Here is an 18,799-nt window from a genome sequence, read left to right on the forward strand (position 1 = left end):
ATTACAATAAAGTTAATCCACGCAGAATAAAGCAGCAGATAAGAGCGAGAGTAGCAATGATCACAGATCCATCACCGAGCGCCGTCCGATCAACAATCCACGGCGGAGATCTCTCCGAGACGATCTAGAAGGCGTAAGCAACGGCAACGGCGGCGGCGGCGGCGACCCAGGAGGCGGGGCGGATCCCATAGGCGGCATTGTCATTGTCGATGGGGGCCTCAGCTGGGGGGAGAGACGACGGAGGAGGTGAGGGTGGGGAACTTATCGGGGAAGTTGATGGGGCCGGGGCGGGGGCCTTGGATTTGGGTGCGGGAGCCGGGGCCTTAGGGGCCGGTGCTGGGGGTGACGTTGGGGGAGCGACGGGGGGAGCCGTGGGGGGAGCTGTCGGGGGAGTCGTCGGCGGAGTTGTCGGGGGAGAGGCAGGGGGTGGGGACACCGGTGCCACGGCGGGGGAGATCGTCGGGGCCTGAGCGGAGGAGGTCACTGCGAGTAAGGCGATCGCCGCGGCAAGGAGGGGAAAGGTAGAGACCGCCATTGCCAAATGCCGCGAGCGATCGATCGTTCGAGCGAGAGATTAAGCTTAGGATTTTTGGTTAAGAGAGAGGACGGTAGGGTGGTTATATAAAGGGGAAGGACCGCTGGAATAATGGAATGGGATGGGTATTTTTCAAAATAACACCGTACAATCCGGAATATAATGAATAGAATCAGGATAACGGTAACGGTATCGTTCTTGAGAATATTGCCACTTACTACCTCTAGAAAATGGAAATTACACATCGACTCTTTTATTTAGTATTGATCAAGATCTTATAAGAGCTTGATGGATATAAACCAAAAATAAAATAAAAAAAGTATTATTATCCTGGTCCGACAAGAAGCTTGGAAAACTAATCCAACTCTCCGAGTAAAATTTATCCAATAATAAATCTAATATTTGTAGGATAATTCTTAAGACATATATCTCTCTCTGTGAGTTGGTAAGATATGAAAATTTAAGGGTCTCATTAAATATTAAAATCGTTAAAATTTAAAATGTTCTATTATATGACATAAGCTTTTTAATCAACAGATAACTAACTATTCTAAGTATAATGTTCTCTTAACCGCGTCGACGCGACTGAAGCGCTTTGATGTGAAATAACGTGGGATCACGTAATTAAAGTAGTCTCTGTGACTAGAAGCTTCTCCAATTGTTTATACTTTACTTTTGACCTTAATCTCAAAACAATAAATAGAGTGACAGATGGGAACCAGCATTATATTGGTTTAAAATTGTAGCAGGCGATAAATAGCATGGAAAAGGACTGCCAATCATAAGAGATTATGGCCAGTTTGAGGTTATTAAATTCTTGGTGGATTTTAATAACAACATATTTGCTGAGGGATTAACGTGAAGGGCATATGGATAGATGCATGCCACTTTCGACCCAGCTGGATTAGGAAATTAAACATGGAGAGCAAGTACCCGATTAGAAAATAGTACATGGAGCAGGTCGCCTGCCCCTTCTCGCAAGAACAAACTTCTTATTTACATTGGAAGAGCATTAGTATTATGGTAATTTGAAAATATACTGAGATGGGTTTAAAGATATATAATCTGAGTGAAATTGTAAGAGTAGAGACGAATTTAAGGAGCAGAAAGGAAAATAAAGTCACGAACTAAGATCGACGTATTTGTAGATACTGCATATGTTATGTAGAAATAGATATAATTTTAAACAAACACCACCTACAAACAGCTAGCAAATTCCTCGTCAGCTTTCGTTTCCAGGTGGAGAGGCATAGAAACCGTGTTTCAACATCCAGTCTGGTTGAATGGATGTTGAAATATAATATATAATTTAGATTAGTACATGAAGACCCTACATAAGAGGATCATTATCAAAATATTGTATTTAATTTATATATGTATATGCAACATATTTCAAGATCTGCTTTCATAAATGTAATATATTTTACCTCAATGTTTGCACCCAGATAGAACCATCAGAAATCACCATAAGAGACTTTTACCTTTCAACAAAAATCTTTAGAACCCATATTATAAATGAGAGTACGGATCAAAAATTCAAAGAATCAAGTTGGTATTACAAAAATGTAAGGACAGCAGACTTGTTATTATGAGCTAAAATCTATATACAATTCTCTATAAACCAATAATACAAGATTCCAATGTGGAATTTCTAACTTGATTTGGGGACAAGAGTGGATACCCAAAAGAAAACTTGTAATTGAGTTGATCTATCCTATTCTGTATGAATAAAGATCTTTTTGTGGACTATAGAGAAGACAAATTCTTGACTCTTGAAGACTGACTATTATCATCCCGTCAAGCAAGTTTGCAACCACCAGCTATTAGCTCTCAAAACGTCAAATGCATCATATAAGCTTCTCCGCTATGCTACAACAAGAATGAAATATACAATTGATCAGTTGTAGGTTAACATAAGATGAACATTTGATGGGTTAACCATGCACTACCTACATTTCTCAATTGACGAAGGTAACTGCATCTGGCTGGCTTGTTTTAGCTCATTACCTAGATGAAGATAACTACATCTAGGTAGCATGTTTTAGCTTATTCTGAATTGCTACAGCCCAAGCTAACCACTTCTGCTACTTCAGCATTGGTATCAATGATCTCCATTTCCTTCATTTTTTCAAGCTGCCTCAGAAGATCTAACCTCTCTTGTGAATAAGTCGATGGGATCTGCCAAACAACAAGAGATGAGTCTGCAGACCTACTCGAAATTATCTTCAATGAAGAATTGATAGGAAGATGATACATACCAGGGCAGGTACATATCTTTGAATAAAAGCTAGGATAGCTGCATGCCCCACTGCAGTGACCTGGAGATGAGAATAATGATCTCATTGTCATCTATAAGTGCCATGATAAATCAAAAATATCTAATGCAGAATTCAGCAACTCTTCATTCTAGAAGTGCACTATACTATCGAGGAGGTTTCAGAGTCTAAATTTACTGCTCCCCAAGCATTCATTAGTGAATGTGACTCTCGAAATAAAGATATACAGGAAGACTTCCTGAAAGCTACTAAACTTTTATCCTGAGAAGGAAAAGTGACCTGCTGCCATGAAATGAGGCTTGTTGGCAGTACCATATAGATTTTGCCCAGGATGGCAGATAAATGCAAAATGAATCACCAAAAGTACAATTATACTTAGAAGTAAATCAGCTTAACCAGGAATATGAACTAGCACGCCAGTAGACAGAGACGAGAACACCACAGAAAATTATGATGTTACAATAAGACTTACAGGAAGAAGCATGAGAATTCCTATTGGGACAACAGATGCCAGGTCAGTCAGAGTTCTTTGCAGAGCCTTCTTTTCCTTCTCAGTAAGCTCATCTCCAGAAAGTGATCTTTTGAGCAAAACCATGGCAGCCGCTGTATCTACTGCTAACAGCTGAGTTCCTTGCCAAACATCCTGCATTTGGGAAAAAAAATCAATTGAGCTAAATGTAAGCCTATCTGAGATAAAGTAAAGTAGCTAGCCAGACAGAGCGACAAAGGATAGCAAGGTAGTATGGTGCCAAAAGAATGATATTTCCTGGTACATTTTAAGGCCTGGGCCCATTAAAATGAAGTTGAAATTTATAGACAGAGGTCAAATGGTGATTAAAGTTAGATACAAAGAACTTATTTATCATATCATCTTGCAAAATAACTGCAAGCCTTCTTCTCTCTGGCTTCTATTACCATCACAAAATTTGACACACGATGATTTATATGTCTTCAAGCAACAAACTGCTGCCAAAGAAATGTGATTTTACTTCAGGAAAACAGTTGAATATGGAATCTATTTTTTCAGATTATCTTGCAAAATACGTGCTTCTTTGCTCTATTTGTAACCGTCACAAAATTGTCTCATTCTATGTCTTGAAGCAATTTGCTGCTGCTAAAAAGAAACGGAAGTTTGGTACAGAAGATACAGTTGAACAGAGAAGCTATTATTTCACTTATTTATACTTATTGTCCTGTTTATATGTTCTCACTATCAAACACATAGGGAAGAAAATCAAACTAGCAAACATAGAGTAAGGAAGAAAATCAAACTAAGAAATGTAGAGTAAGTCGTACCGTAGTCGTCTCCTTAATCTTCTTCACTGATTTGGCAATGAAATTATCCTTTTTAGGAGCTACCATTAACATAGTAGAAGCATGATTGTCTTTACCATCTACAGGAACAGATTCCTGAGAGAATGTATATAGCATATAATCAAGAACTCAATCTCAAAAATGTAAGAGAATCAGCTGAGCTACATTAATACATGGAGTATCATGGTGCCAATCTTTAGAAGAGTGACTGTCAAGGAGGATTCAGTTTTCATAAAGTATTAACAGCACATCATTCACCTTGTTACTGTGTGAAAGTATGGTGAAATAGAAAACTTGCAAAAGATGATTAAGGACAATTTGAGGTCTCGTGAAAGATTGCTACCTCTGCAACATCAAAGCGTATAAACTGAAGGCAGATATTGCATGTGAAGATATCATGGTTTTGTAGAGCTAGGAAAGTAATTTATGAAATTTTTCTGATTAAATAGTCACTGCTCTGATGGCAGAAGAGGCCAACAAGAAGCTCAAGAAATTGCTAAGAGCAAAAGATCCTAGAGAAGAACAAGTACATAGAAGGTAATCTATGGATATTCAAATATCAAGATATCTTTATGAGTACTTAATAAATTAGTTAAATGTCCATATTTTACTGGTATACCTCCTCATCAGGTGCATCATCTGTACTCTTTTGGACTCTCTTTTCAAGCTGCAACAGTTCATCTCTCAACAGTTCAAACCGAAGGATATCATTTGATTCAGAGACCTGATTACTAGTTGAAGCAATAGAAACCTGCAGGAATTTTCTTCTGATTATAAATTCTTTTTGTCACAGAACAATGACACAAATAATCTATGACATAGCAAAAAAAAAAAAAATATATATATATATATATATATACATATATATACACACACACACATACATACACTCAAGCAAACCGCATTTTGTTAATTTCATTCCACTGGTAATTAATAAAGCATGGCATGTGTCTATCTTCTATCATGTTGTACAAAAGCTGGATAATATAATAAATGAGGGGAAAGGTGCTACTGATGTGCAGTATTGCAAGATAAAAAAGGTAGCCTTCCACTAATATTAGATATCTGTACTTCTAGACCATCCTTTAGGTTAACTTTTATCTTAGGGAATCAAGTGGGGATAATAAAAGATCTCAAAAGACTTAAAAGGAAATAGTATATTACAAGTTACAACAATGTCAAAAAATGCAAGCAGTTGCCTTATCTGATCAGTCTCTTATTCAGTAGATGGATTTTAAACACATGAAAGATCATAATGTTATTAAAAGTAACGTAACCAGTAAATTAGTCATCAGGTATTATGCAGCTAGAATGTACAAAGAGAAAACTAACTAACAGATACAATAAAGATACAAATAACACCCTGCATTTTGACTATATTACAAATAAAGCCCTTAGAGCCATCTATTTGCTAAAAAAATACCAAACCACACCCTAACGTTTGATAGATAGATATAATTTAATCCAAACATCAGGTTAACTTAATTATAGAACCAAATTAAACCTTCAAAATACTTGGAGACAAATTAAAACACCAATTTCCAATAAACTAGGATCAAACCAAACCTCTAAAATACTAAAATCGCATTCAAATGCTGAATCCCACAAAATCAATGTACATATCCAAAACTATTGTTGTTTTGTTTAAGAGTCATATTAGAGAAGTGAGATAAGAGTAATTTAGGAAATATAAAAAATATCATAAATGGACGAAATATTTTACTTTTGATTCCATTCTATCAGGTGCTTGTTTAAATTAAGCTTAATTCAGGATGTTGCTTGCTATTTTTTAGCAAGTAGGAGGTTCTATTTATAAATCATGAAAAGAGAGGATTTTATTTATAATAGAGTCAAAATGTAGGGTGTTTTTTATAATTTTATCTACAATAAAATAACCTACCAAAGACTATTGTACTATATTTGGTCCTTGGAACTAGATAGAAACCCAAGTGCTTTATCTTGTAAAAGGAACTTCAGACCAGAAGAATTTTAACCTTAACATTTAGCTACAGTCTCATAAATCATCTGGCAAGGGGTCATTAACACCCACATAGAACAGGTGCAGTTTTGGTGTACATTAGAACCTGTAAGAACTGTTGTCAACAAATGATGATTTGTATGGGACACTGCCTGAGTTCATGTAGAGATTAATGTAGCACCTTGAGTTATATGTTAAACTGTATACTAGAATTTCCATTATTTTAAGATTATCACAAGACAATTTTTTCCTTGCAGAAGGTTCCATATTAAAAACAAAAAGATATCAGAGTATGGATCTATATAAAAAATTGAAAACAAAAAAGACATTTTAAAAGTATACTGTACATTTTGATCAACTATTTCCACTCCAGTATCAAGTTTCCTGGTTGACTTCTGTATTAAGGAACTCCAAAGACCATGAGGTTTATCTTCCAACCTGACAAAAGACGATCAATTATTAAATAATACTAGATTGCATCATGATGTTAATTCTATAATCGTCTGGAACACATAGAACTAGATTGTTCTTCAACCAAACTTCAAATAGAAAGGAGTAAAAGTTGACCCTAAAATAATATGGTCAAACTTACCTCTCTGCTGGCTTTGGTACTGTTCCGCTCCTGTCAGAAGTTCTTCTGCCCTTCTTATTACGGTCTTTGTCACTAGAAGAGAGTAGGTTGTCATCAGCATCGACCTAATCAAATGGTAATAAATGTCAGGAAAAGAAACTACTGCAGAGTTAAAAGCTCCCGATTTCATTACTTGCTCTTTCCAATGTCAATGATCAAGCAAGAGAGCTATGCTGAATTATATAACTGAAATATGACATCACACAAATAGAATAGCAAATGCTCTATAATATGGTGTTACTTGCAAGAAAGAAAGCTATGTGCTTAGATGTGTCCAATAACCTATCAAAGTATATTTCGGGAACCTCATTGAGCAAGCGAGTTCTTTCTCTACCCTCATGAATACAAATAAAACCTTCAAACAAAATATCCAACCCAGAGAGAGCATAGCTGCTATGGGTGGTAGTTCAGAAAATTCAGAAAGCTATTTTCCTCCTGAAGGATAAAGTGCTGTTCAAGATTCATGATGGCAGGACTCTAGGATGTTGGCATCAGAGAAAGTTACCGACAATGATAAACAATACACCTAGTCATCCAACTCTCGAAATAACTCCACAAATAAAATCTCATGTATGATCAGTGTGAGAAGTCCAGGAAGATTGCTGAGTAACTATAACAAATTAAAAAAACCAATTAACCTCACCTGTTCTAGTGATGCTGCCTTCGCTCTAAAAGATGCCTCAAGGAACTCAGCCTCCTTTTTTAGCATCCTTATCCTCTCAAGGTCAGAACAGGCTGCTTTTAGTTGTTCTTTTCCAGAGTTGGAACTCGAAAGATGTAATTCTTGCAGTAAATTCTCCAATCTAACCAGAGCTTCTTCAACACTTTCAAGTGCCTGCAACCAGGAATTAGTTGAATTGGATACCAGACAGCATACAATAAGTTAAACTAGGAAATGTAAACACACAAAAAACCATTTTATGTTAGAAACAGCTAGATGTGAAAACTAAACAATAATTACATAAATAACGGAGAGAATGAAAAAACATATGCCAAAAAGCATCAAAAGCAAGTAATAGATGAATCAAGCAGAACAAGGTGGTATCACCAGCATCAACTGCAATGCCTTAGTGCCATTTTTTCACAAAGCCTATACTTTCCAAATCTATTTTCCTAGATGCCAATTCTTCACGCTTTCCTTCATGCTTTAAAGCAAAATAATTTCAGTTCTAACCTTTAAGCAACACCATTTTAGTTCTGACCACGGATGTGATCATCTGGAGAAGCAAAGTAATGACACCTTTGTCAACATAGCACAAGGTTGATAGCTATCTAACTGGGAATAGAAAAAGTTTGAGTCTGACCACATTGATAACTAAGGGCGGGGGGCTATCCCTATAGCATTATAATTTTCTTCTTTGCTCTAATTAAAAGAACTTTCTTCGCTATTGGTTAATGGCATTTTTTTCATGTCTCAACAGTAACCAAAATTAAGATACACAAAGTAGACCTTCTACACTCGTCTACTGCTAAAGCCTAAGGTCCACCTAAATTTACCAATCCAAAGATAGAAGAATTTACGTGCATTCTGCCATCTTGAATCTCAAGAATAGCTATTTTATGACTTTGCAGCATCTTTTAGTTTATTCACCTTGTAGATGACTCATTTTATTTTTTCTATTTAATTGAAGGATGTGAAGATTCTAGAAATATTTATGGCCAGATTCCATAAAGTAATTGACGTCCACTGGGAACCTCTCTTACTGCCACACAAGCCAAATTTTATTTTTTTATGATTTTAATTTTATTCTTACTTCCCTTCTCTCTCTCTCTCTTCTCTCTCTCTTTCTGTTGCATCCCACAACTTTCTTTTCCTCTATTTCTTCTCTCCCCTTCTCTTCCCCTCTCTTTTTCTCCTTCTCTTCTTCCCTCTTTATTATACTGCCGTGGCCCACCTCTCTTTTTTATCTTCCATTTCTCTCTCTCTTCCTTCTTTACCCCTCTTTTTCTCCCTCTCTTCTTCCCTTTCCCTCTTACTATCGCAGCCCACTCTCTCTCTCTCTCTCTCTCTCTCTCTCTCTCTCTCTCTCTCTCTCTCTCTCTCTCTCTCTCTCTCTCTCCCTCCCGCACCCATATCGAGCTGTATCGACTGATCCCAACCCGATCCGTTTCAGCCGATCCAACTCAAGATAGACTGAAACTGAGTTCCATGGTTCTACCAGAGCTGCCCTCAGTCCCACTCGACTAAGTTGAGTTTCTCCCATCTTAGGAGAGCTGGTGTGAATACAACCTTTAGACATATGTCCACTCTAGCTGGGCAATAATTTATGAGAGAGACTTTTACGTTCTTTTTATGTTAGGATGTATTAGTTTATTTCTCTTTTATTCTTTTTGCCTATATAAGGGCATGATATGTTCTTATTGAAGGTTACTGAATAGTTTCATATTTCAAGGTTGTTTGTTCTTTCTTGGTAGATTCCATAAATGTTAGTACTTCGCTCGATAGTTTCGCTCTACATCACTACGCTTCCTACCAACACATTGCCAGTAGCAATCAAGACTCAACTTCTTACATGAGGCTCAAATCAAGCATGAAGCTTACCAACTTCTTGATATTCAGAGCCACTGTTTTTCTAGAAAGATATTGTAAAAGTTACTACAAGCTGACTTTTAGTTCCATAGACCAGAACATCTTATCTCAATGAAGAGTTATCTTCCAAAACTTGGCATAAACTCATCAAAACCATAAAGTTAACCTTGAAAAAACTAAGTTTGAATACCTTGTCAAAAGAACCTAAGTCTCTCTCCAGCAGTAGCTTCCTTCCACGCTCAAGCTGTTCTTGATGCGCAACAAAATTGTCCCTGTACCCGCAAATCATTTATCATGTATACAGAACATCTATTAAACAAAGGAAGTGAAAGTGTTCATTTTATGCATGAACTGCATAGAATGATAAGAGAAGTACAGGTTCACCTTGGCACTTACTTTGCTATACTTATACCATATTCTCTGATAGATTCGTTCAGCATTTCATGTCTAAAACATAAACAAAGAATTAGTGACTAACTATACCTTAAGAGTTCATGTGATATTGAACATTATCAGTATGAACCAGAGGTTAACAGACCCTCTAGATAGAAATCTTGTCGTTTTTATGTTAGCTGGATTTTCAACCCACGGGCTGTACTTGATAAAACTTGTCATCCAGTAATAACACACGTTTAATGCTCTAGAAATTATTTCCTCTTTAGTAACTTGTTGTTGTTTAATCTTAGTATCAGGTAGTCCATTTGATGTGGTACTTTGATAGAACGGAAGCCACTCCAACTCTTCACAAACTACCTGGATATCATAAATTAACATATATTATGATTAAGTGATGAGATTTGACAACTCTTTTCATCAAGATTGTTCAATTGTACACTCACCTCCACATATAGCTGATAAGAACTAATTGAAGATAGTTTTGGATAGGACAACACACTTCCCCCTATAAGATACCTGAAACAGTAGTGGGTACAATAAACTGGCATCAGAGCTATTGGGGAATATTTTTGTGGGAAAGATGGTCACTTCAAATTAGTGAACAAGAGAACTAAATTCATGTTACACAGACATACCTTATAATGCCTTCAATTGGGTCGCCTATAGATGTGAAACCGTTCGAAGATAAAAATGATTGTGTGCTTCGGCCCAAGGAAATGAAAAACCCAAATATTGCTAAATCTTTTTCCAACACCTGCAGAATATCCCATATTAAACTGTGTGTAAACAATTAACTGGAATATGTGCATCTACCAAGAAGAAAATGTTAGGATGTCCATATTGTCAAGCATCCATCAGTCTATGAACAAAAAGGCTAAAAAATAATAATGTGAATGGATACACCTTATGAGCTACAAAGACCAGTGCACACACAATTTCCAAAATGATCCAGCAAAACAATATAATTATACATGCCATTATATTTAATAGAATAGTTCCAGAAGAAATCATTCAATTAGTTGAATAATTTGTACATCTAGATAATTACAAAGAAAGTCATTAGCATGAATAATGTCAATCTGAGTAATAGTGTGGCCGTAGAACTCAGTTAATTGCAATTTTAGTAATTAATTATCTATTTGGGGAGTAAAAATTTCTCAAATATGGGAAGACTGTGCACAAATATTTCCTACATCAAGGTGACTTTGGTGTACAGACCTCAATACTCTCACATGTCGTCAGTCTTGACCATATTCTTTCCCGGCGAATAGCTTGTAGCAACTGTTTTTGAACAAGATCAATCCAAAATGATATCTCTTCAGCTCCATGATCACGATGCAAATTACCAATAGCAGCTCGAGGACCAAAATGGAAGAGAAATTCTCTACATAGACTGATAGCTTTCATTGAACGATACATACTTCTTATTGGGACAAAATCAAGGAGCATGTCCATCAATCTACCAGTAATATCAGGGACCATGGAGAAAAACTGCTGACAAGAAACTTTTGCTGGCCCAAGCTTCGTGATGGCAGCGATGCAGCTCAGTGCAAGCATCAGTAGTGAAACATCACTCGCTATGTCTGAGCTTGTAGGCTCTCCTTTACAGCATCTGACAGAAAGAATAATAATATCCATTCACCCTCAGCAACTTTATTTTGTGATCATGCATCTAAATGAAATTAAAACCATTTAAAGTACAAGAATGTGGATATACATCGCTGTTGCAGCAGTAAAATGGAGATCCTTGTCAAAAAGATTTACAAATGTTGTGACAATGATTGGTTGTTGATGTGACCAAAACCATTCAGAAGCTGCTGGTTGCTTCCTGGACAACTCTTCCCGGATTGTGCTTTCTAATGGACAACGCAACCGTAGTAAGCTGTATTTGAGCAAAGCAATTGCTGAAACTACACGTGGCAAGCAACGTAACAACATAATGCACAATTATAAGATAGAAAAACATGCACAAAAGCAGTAATTTAAGATTTCAGAAAATTAAGGGTAAGAGGAAAGTAGCATAACAGATAAAAGAATATGTTCTCAATCTATGCACAACTAGTAATAACGAACATAAATATAGGTTTAATTACACTTACTCCCTGCACTATAGGGTAGTATGGCAGCGACCCCATAACATTATATCGACGTTCAACTTTTTGACTGAAAATAATCATGTGCAATGCACGTGAGGAATTTGTGAAAACTATGCGCTTTGACTAAAAACCTACATTAATTTATGACCGAAATACCATTCTTCTTCATTCATTTGTTTCTTCTTCTACTTCATTCATTCATTTCTTCTTCTTCCTCCTCCACCCTTAAAAGAAAGTTTTTTTCTTCCTCAACCACAATCCAAACCCTTCTTCCTCCTCAACCCCAATGCTAACCTAAACTTAAACCTAAACACTTCTACAACTCCAACCCAAATCTGAAAATAAACCTTTCTGCCACATCAACCCCAACCTAACCCCAAACATCAGAATCTAACTTATCAAACAAGGTGATAATCTAACGTCATAATCTAAACCACTTTCCATTGATGAAGGAGCATGAAATACAAAGTAAACTTTAAGCATTCACACACACAACATTCAAACTATTATGACGATATGAGTTTATCCAGTGGAAGCTTTCTGCATTTAGTAAATCTAAGCAAAATCAATTGACCCTAAGGAATCCCCAAAAGGCCAGCCATCTAGTTTTGTGTGAACACAACATGATGAAGTTGTTTCAACTAATACATTTCAATTTGGTCTCACTACGAACTCTTGTCAAAAATTGTGTTTGAACTCTTGCTAGAGCTTTCGGACATATTTTCTTAAACATTATCAACCCAAGATTTCTTGAGATAAACAAACCAAGTTTCATGGGTTTATGGAAAACATAAAGGAATCGAGGAATGTAGTAAACTCTCACACAGCAGGTAAAGCTGTTAACATCCGGTTGATCTTCAAGATTTGAGAGCTACTGCAAGCCCCACAGCAAAGGGAGGAAGGTGAGGGAGCAAAGTGTGAGGACCAGGAAAAGAAACGGTGAGGGAAGAGGAGTCGCCGCATCAAAGGAGGACTCAGTTGAGGAGGCTAAGGAGGGAAGGATCGACGCCAGTCGAGGAAAGGACAAGAGAAAGCTTGGTCATTTGGGAGTGGTGGCGGACGAGGAGGCGGTTGGCGAGGTCGGTGTTGGCGGAGAGGTTGTTCTCGCCAAAAGAGGACATGATGTTGATGATGTAGGTTATAGTTAGGTTTCGAGAGAGGTGATGTGTTAAGATGGAGATCGCAAGAGACTCACATTTCATCCCATTAATGGTAGGGGGGTATAATGGATATTTCACATACATCTTAAATCTTTTATATATCAGTCAATAGAACTCTTGACGTGAACTAGGTCAAATCGAATCGCATTATGAGAACATTGGACTGGATGAATCGAGTTTATTTATCTTTTAATTAATTTATGTCTATCTTTTATGTAAGCCCTTAAGGTACATCTTGTTAAACCATATAAGCCACTAAGACAAATTCAATTAAGTCACGCAAGTCACTAAGATAAGTTTAATTAAGTCATGTAAGCCTCTAAAACAAGTCCTAATTCGAGTTGTATAAATCTTAAGGGGGTTAAGTCTGAGTAGGACTCATTATACCCAACCTCTATATATAGAAGGGCTGGGCTTCGTTGTTTATTTATCCACGTATCGAAGCATTGAAAATTTATTTTAGTCTTGTGTTTATCTTAGAAGTAAGGATACGATAATCTAAGAGTAGAAATTAATCATAACCGTTTATTTTCTAAGGATATTTCTAAGTTAAAAATCCTAATTCAGTCTCCAACTCATAGCCACCATCACCTCTGGCAGTCACCCTATCTTACGGTCATCCACCACCACCCTTGACCATTCGCACCCTCCGACGACTGCTGCAACGTTAGATATTTATCGATCTGTTCTGTTCTAACATTGTTCCACAATTTTGTTTATATTTTTTCATCTCGACCTTCGACTTACGTAAAACCAAAATCAATTAGAATCCTAACTTTCGAGGCTACCACCATCTAAATTTTCATAATTTTCTTTCATTCGAATCGGTCCAGATTTGGTTCGTAACATTAGTATCAGAACTGACCCTCCGACTTTTATCCACTTTTCTGAAAATATCTTTTAATCTAGCCATCTAATCTGCAGGAAACTATATTCACTAGAAAGATCTTTTTCAAGGTTACAACCTATCAAAATTTCATATCGATCCAATGACCAGATCTACTGAAAACTCTATTTAAAGTTCAATATAAAATTCTGTATAAAAACTTATTCGAATCAGATCAAGCCTGTTCGTATCAATTCTAGTATTGCACAACATGGATAAGGATAAAAGATTACTCACACATTCCATTAATGTCGTCAACTCCATCTCACCCCTGATAATTTGAGGGTTTGGTTGTACCGAAAAAAAAAACGTTAGGTGTCACTTCTATACTACCCTATAGTTCAGGGGGTGTAAGTATAATTAAACACAAATTATAAATATGTATCCTCAGTTCCTAAATTCATATAATGCTTTTCTAACATATAATCCAAAACCACAAAGATAATATACTTGTCCCACCATGTAAAGGTTTAGAGGAACTAATAATTGCAATATTGGTAAACACTTTCAAATGAAGGAAATATATAATGATGAATGACAAGACATCCAGTGATAAGGTCAATAAAGATTACACCATCAAGAAGAAGAAAAAAAAGGAAAAGTAAAGTCCAGAGATACAAACATAGCAAAACAATACTGACCTTCTTTCTATAGAAGCATTGATATCTCTATCGTTTCCATCTCCCTGTGATGAAATCTCAATTGCTGCTTGCAATAAAGAGTTCACAGCAGCCTGTGGAACAATAAATTTTCGACAACCATAAGAACACTATATTTTTACATCTAAAGAAAGACTAAACTACTTGTCAGAAACAACAACAATACTTCCTGCAGTGCAGATTATTGGCAGAGGCAGATCACTAAATAGAACTCTGTGAAAAAGTCCAAAAAAGTTAAAAAAAAAGATGTTATAAACATCCTTCGAGAGGTGTTTGCCCTTGGAACAGGTAATCTCATTTAAATTTTGTCAAGTTTATCATTTATTTAGGAAGAGTAACCAAGCAGCTAACTGTGAACATGGAGATGATAGGTTTTCCGCATGATGGTGGCTAAATGATCAAATAATAAAAGCTACCAAAATTTGAAAGTAGTGCATGTTATTCTTTAGGTTAAGGTCATGGCATAATCTCCAGGACGTATGGTGGAAAGTATACATCAAGAAGAAAAGAAGAGAATGCATAACAATATGTACTTACTCCTGGTCCTAAGAGAAAAGTTCCCATTAGTTTGATCTAAAAGCTTATGTGTCCAAAATTTAGCACCTAGTCCGAGCTTCTTCTTTGGACTTAGTAACAAATTCGTGATAAGACCACAAAAGGAGTAAGCAACAGCAACAAATGGGAGGTGATTTTCACACCTTTATCCAGGCCAATGTCTAGCTGGACATCAGTTATGGGACGAAATCAAGTTGTCACTGAGAGATAGTAATAAATTAGATAGCTTTCACAAAATAATTGTGCCTTTATTAACTGCAGCAAAAGATGCTACTATATGGTTGGACTTCTTGATTGACACAAAGTACTCCCATCAGATAACATGCTGACCCAGCATCTAGTCGACAAAGTTATAAAGCTAGTACAGTATGACCTTCCACACCAAGGATGAATTCATGGAAAGAAGATTCTAAAAGGATTAACATTTTTCAGAAATCAGATCATTGATGAGGATTTGTAGTGTTTCCTTAGAAGGATATGTGAATTCATATGCACATAAACAAATTAAAAGAGCTCACCCTCCCAGATAACACCAAACATCCAACGACTAAGAAAGTAATTGTTATTGGAGGCAATTTTGAACAATAACATGACATATGGGCTACAGTTAGTTCATGTGAACCACAGTTCTTAATAATGTTGGTTGCATACCTGATAAGAAAGTGTCCTAATCCATGCATTTTCATCTACACCAAGCCACGCCTTTGAGAACCAAGAGCTCTTTGATGATGAACTGTGTTCTAGAAGACCTAATTCAACAGTTCTCGCTGCATTATGTATGGATTGAATAAGTACAGTACTTAGGTCTTCACTTTGTAAAGATTGATCCAACTTAACCCTCATTTGCTCCACATCACTATTTGAACTTGCATGTGAATTTCCATTGACTATTACACCATCATCAGGAGAAGTCAGCAGAGTTGAACGCTTCGTCCTTCTATCTCTGCGATTAGGTAACGAGTGTCTCTTGTATTCTAGCCACCTATACCTAAGAGTACCTTCATCATATCCTGACAGTGCATCCCTTAAAGAGCACCTTCTCTGGGAAGTCCGAGGGTAATGTCTTTGGTGGTTCAAATCAACACCACCTTTGTAGATAAACTTTATACCTAAAACTTTGTGTGACGCATAAAACTTTGAAGAGCTGCACATTAAGAGATGATAAATCAGTAGCCATATAAGATGTACTTGTTCTTACATTATATCAGATATAAATACAGACAAGAAACTGATCGTGAACGGAAAGAAAAAATATGCTGAGCAATGGCAACATATCGCAACAATCAATATGACTACTAGCAGCTGATTAACTCTGCAATTTAACTGTAAATGACCCAAGTGAGCAGTTAAGAATAACTTTACAGATATTTTCCCGAAATGTACTAGCCTAAACGAGGCATAAAACTTGTAGAAATCTAAATAGCATCCTAAATCCTTCCACCTACTCCTCAGAACACCATTTGCAAAGGCAATCACCAAGATCCAACTCAAGCAACGAAGAATTGCTCAAATTAAAAGACAAACCGTATAGAAAGAGAAGAAGATCTAAAGAGATAACCTTGTGACGGAACCAGCCATGATCCTCACTGTGGGGACTTCGCCCCCGTTCGAGAAACCGAGCGAGCATCGGGTAGTGAAGTGATGGTGGTGCGACGCCGTCGCCATTGTTGCTCTCAGCTAAGCACTCGAGCGAGGATCCAATAATTCGAGGGTTTCATCTTTGTCTCTTTGGATTAATCTGAAGGAGCACGCGAGGAATCCAGAGTCGAGACGAAGGAGAAGGGTGATGGAGAAATCGAGAGGGATAGGGTTTATATTGTCGGAATTTTGTGGTGGATAAAAGCCTAGTACCATGTGGGGCAAATTGGAAATAAAGGTTCTTCGCGGGTCCACAATGTAAATTTTTATTCTAATTTTTGGAACTTTCTTTTATAATTTTATTTACTCAATCTAACTTCTACTCTCTCTTTTTAACTAACTAACTTGTACTTTTTAAGATTAAATACTTTCTCGTTCCAAATAGCACAATATGTCGAATAACTAATAACAGACTAATCTTTCAAATTTAAACAACCTTTTTTTATTACTTTTTCTAATAGAATTCAATTTCGATCTTTGTCTTTCATGACTTTGTTTGATGCTTGTGGTCAACGTCTTTAATTTAGAAGGAAATTAAGCTACCATATATTTTTTTGGTCAACTCCTGGACAAAACTACCATATATTTAAATACGCACTATATATAACTATAAATATGGAATATAATTCTATAAGTAATATTTTTGAATCAGTAGGACGTTAATGTGGCTCTCGTTGCGAAATGGTCGTGGAAATTTTTGTTTTTAAAAATTAAATTTGGGAATATATATTATGGGTTGAAGATATTATAGAAAAATGGATGGATTTAAGTTTTTGGCTTCTAAATATATTTTTATTATTTTTGGAGGAGTGTTCTTCAAATAGGCTCCTCTTTCAGAGCTGAGATATATAAAATTCGAGGGATGGATGTTAAATTCTAGAGAGATATTTAGGTTGGAGAGTGTTTTTTAACAATTATGTTTCCTAAGTTGTTTGATATTATTTTGAATGAAGATGTTTATTCATACGTTAATTATTTGGGATAAGAAAAACTAACATTTTTGTATAGTCATTTTTTAGATAAGAGTTAATAGAATTATAGTTGAGACGACTTCTAAACTATGGGTTTTAAGAATAATTAGTATGGAGGAGATTTAAATATCTTCTCGGAAAATTCTTTAAATATATTTTTTGAATAAATGATGGAGTGATTTTAAGAATAGTTCATAATCCGTGGAAGATAGAGATTTATTTGAAAATAAAAGCCTTCACGTGTCTTGTTTGTAATAATCAAGTTCTTACTAGTATAATCTGGCTAAGCATAAAATTTCGCAGTATAATTTCTGCAGTAATAATGAAAGAGGAAAGCATTTATTTTTGAAAATGTAGTTTTTGTTGAGTAGATTTTTATAGCAGACGAGGTAAATTTGATGCAATTTTGTGTTACCTGGAAATTTTGCTGATATATGAAAGGCTAAGAAATACGAAGGAGGAAAGAGTGATTGTAAAAGACTTTTGAAGGATGTGAATGCCAACTTATATTTTATTAATTTGACTAAAATGTATGATAATATTTTTAATACTTATAAGCCTAGGATGGCTCAAGAGTTGATCTATCGAATTAATATGCTATTAAGATTGATGAGTAATTTATGGCTTGGTTGCTAACATCAATTATATATTTTGATATGTATTTTTAACTTATGGTTACTATGTTAGTTTGTTGGTGGTGGTGTATTAGTTACGAGATGATAATTTACTCACTGTTGTGTAAGTGTTAATACTTAAGTCTAAGTATTTTAGTAGTGTGATATTGATTGAGAGATAGTGATCTCCTACTTAATTATTTATACGTGGATAACTGTATGGTTACTATGGATTTATCTTAAATAGACTCACATGTGGGGTTACATAATGAAATTGAACTAAGATTTGATTTTTGTTACAAAATACATATACACACGTAGATAAATATTATCTAAGTTATATTTTCAAGTGATTAAATTTTTTATTTTAGTCTATCACAAAAGCCATAGACATTTTTTAATTTCATGTGTTTCAAGATATAACATCGATAGCATTCTGATATTGATAATATAGAAATTGTGAGTATGCACGGAGAATATTTTTCCTATTACTCTTGAATAGAAATAGATAAAAGTAATTCGTATGAACATTATAAATTTTATTAAATTTATAAAAAGTC

At 35.8% G+C, this 18,799-nt stretch overlaps 1 protein-coding gene across 1 annotated transcript; it reads right to left on the bottom strand.

The window, feature by feature from the left end:
* Positions 1–2,061: 2,061 nt before the first annotated feature.
* LOC140760370 (uncharacterized) lies at positions 2,062–16,815 on the bottom strand. The gene is made up of 19 exons (XM_073097302.1): positions 16,575–16,815; positions 15,668–16,160; positions 14,444–14,535; positions 11,378–11,542; positions 10,879–11,272; positions 10,296–10,414; positions 10,104–10,176; positions 9,803–10,017; positions 9,661–9,711; positions 9,455–9,536; positions 7,378–7,569; positions 6,696–6,799; positions 6,451–6,541; positions 4,745–4,876; positions 4,108–4,221; positions 3,284–3,454; positions 2,794–2,853; positions 2,489–2,713; positions 2,062–2,404 (listed from the first exon to the last, which is right to left on the bottom strand). Exons 1-18 carry the CDS (start codon positions 16,679–16,681, stop codon positions 2,582–2,584), a joined length of 2,787 nt encoding a protein of 928 aa, XP_072953403.1. The 5' UTR covers positions 16,682–16,815; the 3' UTR covers positions 2,062–2,404; positions 2,489–2,581.
* Between the last annotated feature and the right edge of the window lie 1,984 nt (positions 16,816–18,799).

Source organism: Typha angustifolia, chromosome 5 (assembly GCF_048772165.1).
Source record: "Typha angustifolia cultivar Huaian chromosome 5, ASM4877216v1, whole genome shotgun sequence".
NCBI classification, from domain to species: Eukaryota; Viridiplantae; Streptophyta; class Magnoliopsida; order Poales; family Typhaceae; genus Typha; species Typha angustifolia.